The sequence below is a fragment of the Nicotiana attenuata genome, unplaced genomic scaffold (genome assembly GCF_001879085.1).
Source record: "Nicotiana attenuata strain UT unplaced genomic scaffold, NIATTr2, whole genome shotgun sequence".
Classification (NCBI taxonomy): domain Eukaryota; kingdom Viridiplantae; phylum Streptophyta; class Magnoliopsida; order Solanales; family Solanaceae; genus Nicotiana; species Nicotiana attenuata.
This window is the reverse complement of record NW_017670651.1, coordinates 447,783-461,803: the sequence shown is the minus strand read 5'-3', so window position 1 is coordinate 461,803 and position 14,021 is coordinate 447,783. Positions and strand designations below refer to the sequence as shown.

The window sequence follows — 14,021 nt, the reverse complement described above, 5'->3', positions numbered from 1 at the left end:
GGCGGAGGGACTAACTGTATGGGTCAAAATCTGACCACACGTGGATTAGCGCTAAAAGAAATGGTAAGAGGTCGACTAAGTCGTGGTCGTACCCACAAGGTGTAATAACAACAAGCACCTCGGCCACTGCCGAGATCGAGCCATCAAAAAGCTTGTATGCCAAAGTAAATATCGTGGTACTTGAGAGAGGCGACGTGAAGTACAATCAAGGGATGAAGGCATTCTGGCTAAGGACCGTTGGACAAAAAGGGAATACTGATAATATATATATAGGAGGTAAGAAGATAAGAAAAGGGGGCTTCCTCTCCCAGGGAGAGAAGAGGAAAAGAAAACCAAGAAAAGGTTTAGATAGCGAAGACAAATCTCTGTAATCATGATTATTGAATCAATGAAGATAGATCTCGTTACTGTCAATGGCATCCCATCTTTTCCGTTTTTATCACCATATTACGAGATAATATGTCAAGAATGTAAGCCTATTATCTATACTTGATATTTTATATGATCCCAAAATTTTTTTAAGCTTAATTATATCTTACTCTCTTATTCAATGTGCTTAGATCTAAAGTTAATTATCCTTAGCTAGAATTTATCCTCTATTTTCTTCATTAATTAGTTTAACAAAAAGCTTAATACTTTTTGGTCAAACATTACCTCCTACAACAAGTAAAGACGACGTAAAAATTCTCATACCGGACATTAGTTAAACTCAAATTCTGATGGTCCACACCTTTACCAATCCCTGTTGGCTTACTATATGCAGATACAAGGGAAGATACAGATATTTTGAATTTAGCTTCTGTACATATACCCTGTAAAAGAAGTTATATACTAGCAGTAACTACTAGTATATAACTGATTAATTCAATCTGATAATCATACATTTGAATATAGTAAGCCAACAGGAATTTGAATATAGTAAGCCAACCTGATAATCATACATTTGTAGCTTAAGTTGAATTTATTTTATATTACATGTTTTAAGTGTGAAAAGAAGCTACTTATTTTTTTTAATGCATGTGTGGCTTCTTCACGGTCGTCAATGACGAGACTACTGGGGCACCATAAGCTGGCAGCCTGCAGTTTATTAATGTAAAAGGTAAATGACAAATATAATTTTCAAACTGAGACAAGTGAGTTCATTCTGCATCAAAATATGTGTTACCTACTACCAGTGTCGCATAAGTAAATAGAAATGAGGCAAAACTTAAGCCTGTCGCAATAGCTGGATTAACCACAAAACTAAGCTAATGCTTTTTTGGAGATCCAAATTATGGTTTAACCAAACTCAGCAAACTTCCAGCATCAAAATAATAGTTTTGTAGCCATGTAATTACCAAAGCTATAGCCTAGTGGAAGCAATGGATTGGAGCCCATCCACGTATTGGTTCCACAATATATGAAAAATGAAATTGAATCAAATCATTTCCGATCAATAAGTGTTAGTTCCATACCTCAAAGAAGCATTCTTTTTAATGTCCACCTAAAATTTAACTTCCAATTACATATGACATATTCTTCAGTGGCTCAAACCTGTGAAGAGTTTTGACTCGCACATAGTTTTCATGGAGCCGTGGAACTGTATTATCTACTCTATTATGTGCACAACATATGATTCTTGCCTTGTCAAATTGAACTGCATTTATGCACTTCTACAGCTAAAACCAATTGATCACTGTTGGCCTTCCATTTCAATGACCCGTTTTATATGAAGGGCAGCTCTCACAACGTTTCCCCTTGTTATTATTCCCACCTTCATTATACGACGATTGATTAGCATATCATGAGTTTGAGAAGTACAGATGCACAAAAGCTAGGTCTCAGAATCTTACCAGTTTACCATCACTATCAACAACAGGAAGCCGTCGGTATTTTGTTTTAAGTAGAAGTCTGACAAATAAAGAAGTAATAAATGAGACAAACCCTGTGGTGTCTCGTCCAACTAATGCTATAGAAACATAAAATAGGATAATTGAAAACTGTAGATTAAGTTGAAATAAAAAATTAATGATAACCTTGCTGCATCCTCAAGATTGGTAGATTCCCGAACTACTAGTGGAGCAGGTGTCATCAAATCACCAACCACTTTCCCCTTGGTCTTACTAATCAACTTTTGAACCTCATTGAATGTCTGCAATTATAAGTAAAAATTGGATGTGTCAAAACTTCAATAGCTTTGATTGTGGTGTGATAGCAATTTTGATTTTCTGAAATCAAGCGCATTTTCATTGCTCCTCCATACAGAAAAGCAAATATGTTTTCAAGTTGAGGAAGGTAATCGGGTAACCATATGTGCAAGTATTAAAGTAATGCAGAGGACAATTAATACCAACACTTCTATGTGCCATAGTTCATCGGGTAACCATATGTGCAAGTATTAAAGTAATGCAGAGGACAATTAATACCAACACTTCTATCTGCCATAGTTCAGCATGAAAAAAGTAAGATTAACTTAGAATTAAGAAAGTCTACTATTTGAAAAGGAGACAAATTTTGGACAAGGAAAGACGGAGGTTAGTCCATCATGGACGGAGTATCTGGTCAGAAACATCCCATAGTGAGTAAGATGAAATCAAAACCATATCACTTACTCCCTCCGTTCCAATTTATGTGAACCTGTTTGACTGAGCACAGAGTTTAAGAAAAAATGAAGACTTTTGGAATTTGTGGTCCTAAACAAGTCAAAAAGGGGTCCAGAGTATTTGTGTGGTTATAAAAGCTTCTCATTAAGGGTAGAATTGTAAGTTTAAGCTAAATTCTTACCAAATTTAGAGGGGTCATTCTTTTTGGGACGGACCAAAAAGGAAATAGGTTCATATAAACTGGAACAGAGGGAGTAATACATAATCATTGAGGTTCAGAGCTGGAACAGAGGATGCTAAACAGATAGTTCGACTAAGATCCCTAACCACCAGAGTTTACAAGATGCCGTTGGTTAGTGATTGGGATGTAAAAAAAGGGCAGCCCGGTGCACTAAGCTCCCGCTATGCGCGGGGTCCGGGAAGCGCTGGACCACAAGGGTCTATTGTACGCAACCTTACCCTGCATTTCTGCAAGAGGTTGTTTCCACGGCTCGAACCCGTGACCTCCTGATCACATGACATCAACTTTACCAGTTACGCCAAGGCTCCCCTTCTGATTGGGATGTAGCAGATGAAAAGGGCAATCCAATGGATTAACTTCTCAACAGCCATATCTCAGTCAGCAAGGATGAACCATGAAGAGCATGTTTCATATTTCAGCAATGTGCTCAAACAATGCCCTGTACAGACTCATACAAGCTGTCTATGTTGCCAGCTTTTGCTGGATGCATTTCCTATGTTCTTTTCTTGATCAATTAATCGAAGGTTTGTTTTTGAGCAGCTCGTGCAATCAGACTATAACAGAGTGCATTAAGGTTCGTGTGCTATAGTGTAGTCTACAATGCAACTTTCAATTGTTAATTTGTAAATGAAAACGCCAGTAAAACTGTTTGAGAACATGGTTTCTAATTGGCTCTTATCTTTCTCTATGCAATGCCTTTGAGAAGGAAAAAATTGTAACTTGTCATAGATTCTTGTTACAATTGTCAGATTGGATGAATTTGGATATAGTTAAAGAAAGGTTTGAATTTGGATAGGTAGCTAAAACTTAATTACCATTTTTATTCACTATACTAACCCAGATACTTGAGTGATCTTTATTGAAGCTCTAGGTTTGCAGTTATAAACATTTGCAACCAATTAAACAAGAAACATTACACTATATCCATATGCTCATAATAATTATCCAGCTCCCAGTGCTGGTTCCATCATTCCTAAAACTGGAATCCAATGTCCTCCCAACATAATTGATATAGTTGCTAATGTAGCTTTCACCTTTATTAGCAGAGGAAACAAAAAGGAATATTTGATATGCACTATACTTGTTAAAGACTCCAAATCCTTGTGATCACTACTTTAGTCCATAAGAAGTTTTCTGGAAGAGTAAAGGTTCGTATTCTTTACTTCCTGTTGTTGAATATAACCACTAACAATAATGCAGCAGATTACAAGAAGAGTTGGTCAACATTGTAAGTAAAACGATCATGAGGATCGTCCACAATTTCAGTCATCAATCTCTTTCTTTTGAGTTCCCAGACATTGGAAGCTATCCTCTCCCTTTAGGGGACAACTATACCACTTATGATTTAACCAACTTGCTAAATATCAGCAATTAAGCATCTCAAAGATTTCGTGTTAAAAGTTATTCTCTTCCAGTTAATTTGTTCTCAGGGTCTTCAAAATTATAAGGTGAAATATCCACTTCCCTGAAAGAGGGCTACAAAGCTAATGGTAATAGCCTTTCATGCAGAAATCAAGATTATCTGTACCTCCCAATAAGTAGAAATTTTTTTTAATTTGAGGTCTCACATTGGAAAAAAAAAATTATTTATATGGAACTAGCACATTAGATGATCAACAAGCATTCAAGAGATGATCTAACAACAAAACAAAATTTGCTTACTTTCCAGTTGCTGCCCACTTCCGGGAACATGTTTGCATCAGCTCCTCCTGTACCTAAGAAAAAGAGAAAGAGATGCACTCATTCTCCCCCGAAGACGACTTCAGAATCCCAAGTTAAAATACTATCAGCAGACTTTAATACCAAAAAGGTTCCAGGCCTTTTCGGAAAGGATCCTAACAAAACATGGGCCTAAAACCAATGGGTCTTTTCAAATCTCCACAGAATATCGTTCTAGCATCAGAACTAAAAATTATACCTGATATAGAGTCCAGAGCCAATAGATCATAATCAGAAACAAGACCAACCTGCAGCAGGAGAGAATTTCAAGCTTCTGAGTGAAATATCTTTGATTTATCATAATACAAGACAAGCATATTATTTTTGAAATATCTTTGAACTTAATATTTAAAGCTAATGTACATAATCATATCCATACGATATAAACAAGCATGAATAGGGGTTTTGGGTGCAGCTTGAGCACTCTTGCTTTCATATTTTCATACTGCCAATTACACGTTCTATTACTTAAATAAGTTTCTTAAAATTTTGAGGAGCCCTCAAAATACTTGAGTCCGATTCAGACTTGGAATACCAACAAAAAAAGGAATCAGTCTTTAGAAAGTAAAATTACCAAAAGTGAGAGATACAGAAGATATTCCTATTAACATGCCATCAAATAATTTAGAAATTAACTATGAATAATAAAAAAGAGCGCAAAATTTGGTTTCCAGAAGAATATTACTACGTTATAATTCATGGATGTTAACAAAAGAAATTCTAATTCATGTACAACCAAAGCGTTTGAAGAACTGCAAAAGTTTCAAAAGCAATTTTCAAACTTCTACTGCAAAAAGAAATACTTTATGGAAAATGAACAGAATTTTACAAACTTCAGTTTTCCTAAACTAGTTAATTTGATAAGACCAAGAAAAACTATAATGCAACACTGACAAAGAAAAGAAAGTAAATGACACAGATGGAATCATTAATGTCATTACTTTCAGAAGATCATTGGAAAGCCAACCAAAGAATAGAAACTTCTTCGATCAAGTCTATCTACGCCAAGTTCCAACAGAAACACAGAAAGAACATAAAAACATAAAACAGGAAACAAAAAAAAAAAACCAAAGTAGCTCTTCACTACTATTTGACATGCTGGTGAACTACAATAAAAATAAAAACTATCTGTAAAATGTAGCACTTACAGAGAAATATCAAGGTGTCAGAACAAAGATAATTTATCTTTAACTGGATTGTTTATCATATCACCAACTATGAGAATTTCCAATAAACATATGAAGCAAATAACACCCTCTTTATCTTTCATGCTCAATCGAATCCATTCAACTACTCTTACAAAATTTTTGGAGCAATTAGATGATCTGTTTTAAGCTTCTGTCTAAAGGCCTGCATCAGAGTAAATTATGAGTTTTTAAATGACAAAGATTATGCCCTATATCATTGTACTCTATCTAAAGTTGATGTTCCACATGTATTATTAGAGACCTCTATTCTCACAGAAGATAGATATCGCAGAGGACTTAAATCGTTCCTAACACTTTGATATAACAATATTTGTTTCTACGAACTTGAATGAGAAACAAGGGATAATTCTTGAAACAGACCTCAATCACTTCCTTTTAGTACTCTATTAATTAAATTTCTTTATAAAATCTCCCTCTTAGCTGTAGTGAAATTGAAGTGATTTTCCTATGTCACGTGAAAATCACTTGACACCTTTAACGGAAAACTCCGAAAGACAAGAAAATACAAGATGAGAAGTATAAAAACTATTTTCACAAGAAAAAAAGAACCTGACATGGGGTTTTCTTTCCCAAACCCCTCCCTAGCCCTAACAGCCACCCCCTTCCGATGGCACAGAGCTTCCCATAATACCTTTTTTAATCATGCAAAGCCGCCTGCGGCATAGCTTCCCCAACCAACCTCTACCCCTCTGGCATCGCCTTTTCCTCACCAGACGGACACACCTTCTTCTTCCCAGCACCCGTTGCCCACATCTCTTCCCCTTCCTTGCCAACCATAGCCACATCCCTACCAGTCCCTACAGAAGCCATTCCCCTCACCCTCCATGAAAGAGCAGCTAAGCTGTTTCCTCTCCTTTTTCTTTTTTACTTTCTTCTTGTTTTTGACATTCTATTTTTCTTTCCAATTATCTATTCTATTTTACTGTTCCAAGCTTCTGTTTTAATTCTCTTTTATACCCTTCCAGGTGTCAAGTGCTTTACACGCAGCAGGGCAAAATAACCCTTAGTTTCTGATGCATAGGACCTTTCAAAATTAAATGTTATAAAGTGAGAAGCAATTCAAAGGTTAAGGATGAAATCAAGACCAAACTTATAGTTCGGGAACCATTTCAGAAATTTATTCAAGGAATTAGCTTTCAAGTATCAATTATCAAAACTGAATATTACATAAGCAGGAAACACACGGTCGTTTAAGTGATATTTCCATCTACAATATTGCAAAGATTACATTAGAAAACAGAACTTACCAATTTCCAGTCATCATCAACCACAGGGAAACCAGTGATTCGGCGTTCTACCAACAATTCCAAGGCTGTTGCAGGAATAATCATGTATCAGGAATTAACAACATGATGGTAGCTAGCGATGAAGTTGAGCACTAAAATACCTTCATCTACAGATGTTGATGGCTTTACCACATGTAGCATATCTTTTCTCGTCATGAAATCACCTACTGTATATACACCATTTGTTGGCTGCCACAAGTATATATAAGCTTATCATTTGGTGCACATTCATGAGGAACTGGAACTTCTTGATGAAAAGAAGAATGCATTTATAGTTCAAACTAAAATCAAATTTAAAAAAAAAAGGAAAGGAAAACTTCTTGAAAGTAAACAGGTCTAGAATAAATATGAAAAACAGCCACATAATTCCATCAAGCAGCCAGTTGTGAGGAAGGTTTATGTGAAGGAGCCAATACGTGTTAGTACAATTTACTACGTGAAAATAATTTATTGCTATACTTAATGTTAGATGAAATGTAAAGTTGACTGCTTCTAACACCAATTGGTCAAGGATTGCATAATCTAGCTCACATAGCCAACTTATCAAAAGAAAGTGGACGTGCGAGATATCTACATTTCATTGCAGTGAAGATGATAGCAAAAGAGTTGCACGTATTCGCACATCTATGGAACACATCCAGATCTATAGCACAGCTTCAACTAAGTCATGTTTGCACCCTGCGCTTTTTGCTCTGCATGTCCAGTGCTGCTCGAGCTTGCTTTTTTCTAAAGAAGTTTGACTAGTAAATGGTAATAACCCGGGGAATATCCACTATGGCCAAGAATTTTGTCAGATTTAAGGTTAAATGCTTGAATCTAATAATCACATATTATAGTATTCAGTTTCTCTCCATGCTAAAATGAGACTGATTTTTTATCATAACATTAGGGTTGTGGCTTAGAAAAGTGCAAACTTAAATGAGTTCCTAAAATTCTGATGCATTTTATTTCCTAATTTAAATAACCTTATGTGGCATGCATTTCATTATTGCCAGTCCTAGAATGTAACTTGAAACATAAATCAAGCACACAAATAACTCTGGTTTAAAACATTCTTCATCAAAGCCAATTGACTTACCATGAGTTGTTAGGCAAGAGGCCACATTCTATTGTGTAAATAGAAATCGGTCCAAAAGATGAAGCTCAAATTAATTTTTGATGAGTTCGAACTTTTGTCAGACTAAGTGTGCGCTTCATGTTATCTCTTCTCCTAGATGACATAGAAAAAGTGTAGAAGGATACAGAGGAATGTTTCTCGTTTAGAAATACCAAACACTTTTTGAATAACCCCAAAATACAAGAATGATTGTTAATTTAAAAAACAGTGTGTAATGTTCCTTTTCCTTTTCAATTTCCTTTTAGACTAAGTACAAATGTGTATCAACAAAGCTAATCACACATGAAGCAAATATGTTGCTCTTCACAAGTGGAAAATATTGTTCATCCTAACTGTATTTTTTGATATCCAAGATTGATTAACACTACTTATAATAACTTAAATAAGTGCGAAGTTTTAATATTTTTTCTTTTCCATCCATCAGTATGTCTGATGTGTAACCTATACCAATTAATTTTAGGAAGCTAAAGAAGGTTATCAAATTTCTACATAACCATGTGTAAGAAACCAGTGTTTCAAGTTATTGAACATAGCTTCAACTTCTGAGCTAACTGTTGTGATTAACGTCAACAATTGCATATGCCATAATAGGTTGCTCATGAAGACCAGATTACTTAAAATCCACTTATCTAGGTAAACAAATCTTGTTTCTACTCTTGCATGTTTATGCAGAAGATTCGCATACAGAATTTGTTATAGATTTTACTTGTTATGGAAGGTTACTTAACATTTGTTCTAGGTTACCTATTAAATAGAATTACCTGCAATTACCGGACTTGATTGTGTAAAATTGCCAGTATAAAGTTAAGCATTTAATTTCAAGCAGTATATAAGATTTAGACAAGGAGGGAGGTATACCTGCGCAGAATTGGCCGTCAAAGTGTTGCTGCTGGCGGTAACGGAAAACTGCTTGCGGTGGACGGAGAGGAAACATTTACCGAAAGTAGCAAACTTTAGGCACGGAGGAGATAAGAAGGGCAGGCAAGGAAGCTGGTGGTGGAGAGCGGCGGACGAGCTGCTGCGGGAGAGTCCCGACGGTAATATAGATGCCATCGCCGGAGATGACTATTCAGAAGAGTGAGAATCTGAAGGCCGTGTTGGTTGTAGTTATCTTTTGTTGGCTCTACTCTATCCCATTGTAGTGTGTTTAAGTGGGAACATATACAAAAGAAGCTACTTAAATCATGTATTTTATTTTATTCTTGTTATAGCAAGAGACTTATATAAAAAAATTATGTTTTTTATATGAGGTAAATATCATGATTCTATCTGTTTGTTGCTCTTCAGTTCTAAAGTTCTTATACAAAAAATGTAGGAATATTATTAGCTAAGTTGCTGCAAAATATCTGGTCAGAAAATAGACAGTGGAAAGTAACACATATGGTCTCAAAGATTCTAGATATTTTAATACTCCTCTATCTGATGTAGTTTGATTTGATAACAATTTTTTTTCGAAAAAAGAATATTTTTACTATTTGTGATCTTAAAAGCTTAAAGAATAAAATTATTTATCCAAAAAATCGGATAACAATTAAACTTATAATGTGGTTTTAAGGATACGTGATTTCACCTAGTATCAATTGATAATGCAAAGAGTAGGTTCATGAGTAACATTCGGCTCCATAGTTTCTCTCTCTAAAAATGAATCCACAACCCTATGAAACTTCAAATACAATACCACCTAAACCACGTGACATTGAACATGCAAAATCCATACAGTATGGTTTGGAGAACAAAGCAACCTTCAAGGATATGCTAATATCCTTAGACCCAATGATCTTTGCACCTAATCTGAGCCAACCCAACATAGACCTGACAGGAACTCTCTCAGAAGAAAGAACGTTCGAGCAATCAATAACCATTAGTACACGAGGCATTAAAATGATCTCGTTAACAGAGGAAGATAGACAACGAATTTATAAGCCCTGGAAGTGTTTTATCATTGCGAAGCTCGTTGGAAAACGTATTCTGCACCATTACTTAAAAAAAAGATTCAAGAATTATGGCGTCCAACGGAGGATTTCTCATCAATTGATCTAGGAAAGAACTATTACATAATCAAATTCAAGAAAAAAGAAAATATGGAGAAGGCTATTCATCAAGGTCCGTGGTTCATTAATGGCCATTTTCTTTCCATTACAAGGTGGAAGCCAAACTTTGTGGCCACAAAAAAAAAATTAGCTGCTTCAGCAGTATGGATTAGGCTTCCATAACTACCAACGGAATTTTATGATGGGAAAATTCTGGAAAAAATTGGAAATGCAATTGGACGTTTACTAAAAATTGATGTTTGTGCATCAACCACATTACGAGGTCGTTCTGCAAGGCTTTGTGTGGAACTTCCGCTGGAAATTCCAGTGCAACCTTTCTTGTATGTTGGTCACCACAATCAATACATTAATTATGAGGGTGAAAACTTCCTTTGCAAAAATTATGGAAGACTTGACCACAATTAGGACAATATATTCATATTCAAAAGAATATTAAAGAAAGCTCGTACCCAGCCAAAGAACAATCTACAACAAGGGTGGAAGATCAACAAGAGGAATGGAAAACGGTTTCTTTCAACAAAGGAAAGAAGCAAGGAGTGAGAAGCAATCAACAAACCACCAATAATCCGGCGGAGAACAACAGTGGCCCAGGCATCTCGGTTAAATTGTTCAATGAAAATACATAGGACACTCAAATTTTGCAATAAAAATCTAAACATCCAACAAAATTCCTAGAAGACAATGGTGGAAAGACTCCGGCCAACTTGGTTAAGGAAAAAACTCCATTCCAGTTCAAAATAACTTCTCACTCCTTGATAGCAAGCAAATGATTTTAGGTAAAACCACTAATAATAAAAAAAAATCAAAATCAAAAATTAACCATGCAAATGAACATATGTCCACTCAAAAGAAGGACATGGACATGCTGGAAGCTAACGTGTCTACTATTAGTAATAACGGATAGTGCCATGCAACCAGTTACCCCTAAAGACATAATTAACCCCTTAACTAATTATAACCCTACACTGCTTATCAACCGACTAAAACAAGAGGTCGATACTAATCCTTCTTTAACCAAATCTAGTGAACAAAATCTTTTTAATAGATACGAAAACGATATGCCCCAAAGCATGTCGTCCAAATGTCATCTAAAGAATGTAATGATGAACAAATGGCTTCCACCCTAGAACACGGAATGGATACTATATCCATGGAATATCAAGCTATAAAGAAAAACCTTGGCCACCCAAAAGCCATGCAATTTGAAGCCCCAATCATTACCCTATCTACCAATCTCTCCCTCACCACTGGTAGCTCTAATCCCACGCCTGCCAGTGAGCCTTTAAGTATACAACAATCTATAAAAAATGCCAAGACTCCCCTCAACTCTAAGGAGAACGCACAGACTCATCCAAATACTAAGACAACACAGAGCTCAAACCATGGAAAACCTATCTCATTTCCCTCCACAACCAGAAAATCCTCAAATTGTTTATGTCTAACCTCCTCAAGCTCAGGATTACCAGCCTTTCTCGTGGATGGAAATGGGTCTAATGGGACATGCAGTCTCATTCAATCTTCAAATCAATGTCCAAGAGTCGGTAGTTGTCCTCCACAACACTCAATATCTAGCCCAGTTGGTAACTGAAGGAATGAGGCTTGCAATGAACAACTACCTGAATAAGGTTTGGCTAAACAATATTTTTCACCCCTTAACACCATCCCTAAGCCCACACTTAGTGCATGTAATGAGAAACCAGCGGAATATGCCACCACATTTCAATCCAATCCATCCCCAGAATGCCCTCCTAGACATGCCCTTCTTTTCACCGGAAATGCTATCCCACTAAATCCTATCTTCATGCCATGGGAGAACACATAGCAAGCTCAGGAGTAACCAGTTTCTTCAATATACCAACAAGCATCACCACCATACCACCAGGCAATGTAGGAACCAGAACTCGAAGAAGCAGCCATGGAGGAGGAAGAGGAACCTCTCAACCTAGGCTTAGAGCAAGTCCTAGAGTTCTCAAACCTAGACGGGGTAAAAGTGTATCTCTTCACGGTCATGCAAGAGAAGAGGCATGTGCTCAACTGCCCACTAGCACTGTACAAGTGCTCGATGGACATCATACCACCCCAGGATCCAACAGTGGGAAACAGAGCCATGATTCTAGTTCCATCACTAAGAAGGAATCCTGTCCTTCTGGAGGAAGTGAGGGAGAATGGGGATCCAGCAAGCATGAACCTAAACCTATCTATGAATCGTCCAATTAAATTCATTATATGGAACATAAGGGGTGGGAACAATGGCAACTTTAGGAGGAATTTTAGGGAGATGATAGACACACATGCCTTGCATGGTGGCTTTGTTGGAGACTAGGATGGAAAATCATGCTGAAATGTTTCATGATTTTGGCTTCTCGGAGATAATAGAAGTGCCAGCTGAAGGATAGGTAGGCGGCATGGTGGTAATGTGGAACCATAAAGTGGTCACTGTCCACAACTTCATCCGTAGGAATCAAAAAATTCATGCAACAATAGAGGTACTACCTACTCGTAAAATTGGCTTTTTTTCTTCAATATATGCTAGTACTGATAAGTATAATAGGAACATTATGTGGGAAAACCTAGAGAACATTAGTACAAGCTATAAAGGGCCATGGATGGTAGAGGAGATTTTAATTACATTTTGGGTTCAAATGAGAAATTTGGTGGAAGACCTATTAACAATAATAGAGCTAACTACCTATGGTCTAAGATTAACAACTGTAATTTAATAGATCTTGGCTATAATGGTTGCAAATATACTTGGTCAAATCATAGAGAAAAAAATAAGGACCTCATTATGGAGAGATTTGACAAATTTTTAGGAAATGAAAGTGGATAGAATATTCCCTAAAAGCTCTATAATTCACCTTCCTAAGACTTATTCAGATCACAACCCAATCTTAGTAGAACTAATTCCTAGAAATAGATAAGGTCATAAACAACCTTTTCGACTAGATACCTTTTGGTGTAAGCATCCTGAATTCCAAACCATTGTTAAAAATAATTGGTGTGGAATAGACTATTGTAGTGCTAGCAAAAACTTTGTGGATAGTATTAGGCCTTGGAAAGACAGAACCCTTGGTGATATAATGGATAAAAGAGGAAAATTCTAGCAAGGCTCTACGGAATCCAAAAATCCAGTATTTATACCTATAGTAATTTCCTTCAAACATTAGAATATAATGTAAAAATGGATTATAATGACATCCTTAGAATAGAGGAGGATTATCAAAAAATGAGATCTAGGATAATGTGGCTTAACGAAGGTGATGCTAACACAAATTTTTTTCACATTTCAACATCTAATAGGAGAAGAAGAAATAAAATTAGTTATTTCAAAGATGATGCTGGAAATTGGCTCAATGAACACCACTTGATCATGTCACACGTTCTTAATTACTTTACTAATGCCTTCACCACCTCTCACTCTTTAACAAACTGGAATAGTCCACTGAAAAGCCATTCTACACACCTTAATTTAGACCTTACATCACTAGACAATCCTTTACTAGATATTGAAATTAAGAGGGCTATTTTCCCTTTTAAACCCTTCAAAGCCCCAGGCCAGATGGCCTTCACCCATTTTTTTCCAAAAATACTGGAACATTATAGGACATTCTGTAATGAATCTTTGTCATGATATTTTCAAAAATCAGGAAATCCCCAGAGACATAAATAGAACCTATCTTTGTCTCATCCCAAAAATTCCTAATGCTAATAACATTAAAAACTTTAGACCAATTGGCCTTTGCAATATTATTTACAAATTAACTAGAAAAATACTTGCAAATCGCCTAAAACCATTTCTAGAACAAATTATCAGTCA

At 36.1% G+C, this 14,021-nt stretch overlaps 1 protein-coding gene across 2 annotated transcripts; it reads right to left on the bottom strand.

The window, feature by feature from the left end:
- Window positions 1-891: 891 nt before the first annotated feature.
- On the bottom strand, window positions 892-9,320 carry LOC109241902 (CBS domain-containing protein CBSX1, chloroplastic-like). Of its 2 annotated transcripts, XR_002070319.1 has the most exons (9): window positions 9,012-9,320; window positions 7,138-7,225; window positions 6,998-7,062; window positions 4,742-4,790; window positions 4,486-4,538; window positions 2,016-2,131; window positions 1,833-1,890; window positions 1,623-1,753; window positions 892-1,077 (listed from the first exon to the last, which is right to left on the bottom strand). XR_002070319.1 is itself a non-coding variant. In XM_019408727.1 (8 exons), the coding sequence occupies exons 1-8, from the start codon at window positions 9,204-9,206 to the stop codon at window positions 1,673-1,675; spliced, it is 705 nt and encodes a 234-aa protein (XP_019264272.1). In that variant the 5' UTR covers window positions 9,207-9,320; the 3' UTR covers window positions 1,385-1,672. The 2 variants fall into 2 exon arrangements, 1 of the variants encoding a protein (XP_019264272.1); XM_019408727.1 differs by lacking the exon at window positions 892-1,077 and having other exon boundaries at window positions 1,385-1,753.
- Between the last annotated feature and the right edge of the window lie 4,701 nt (window positions 9,321-14,021).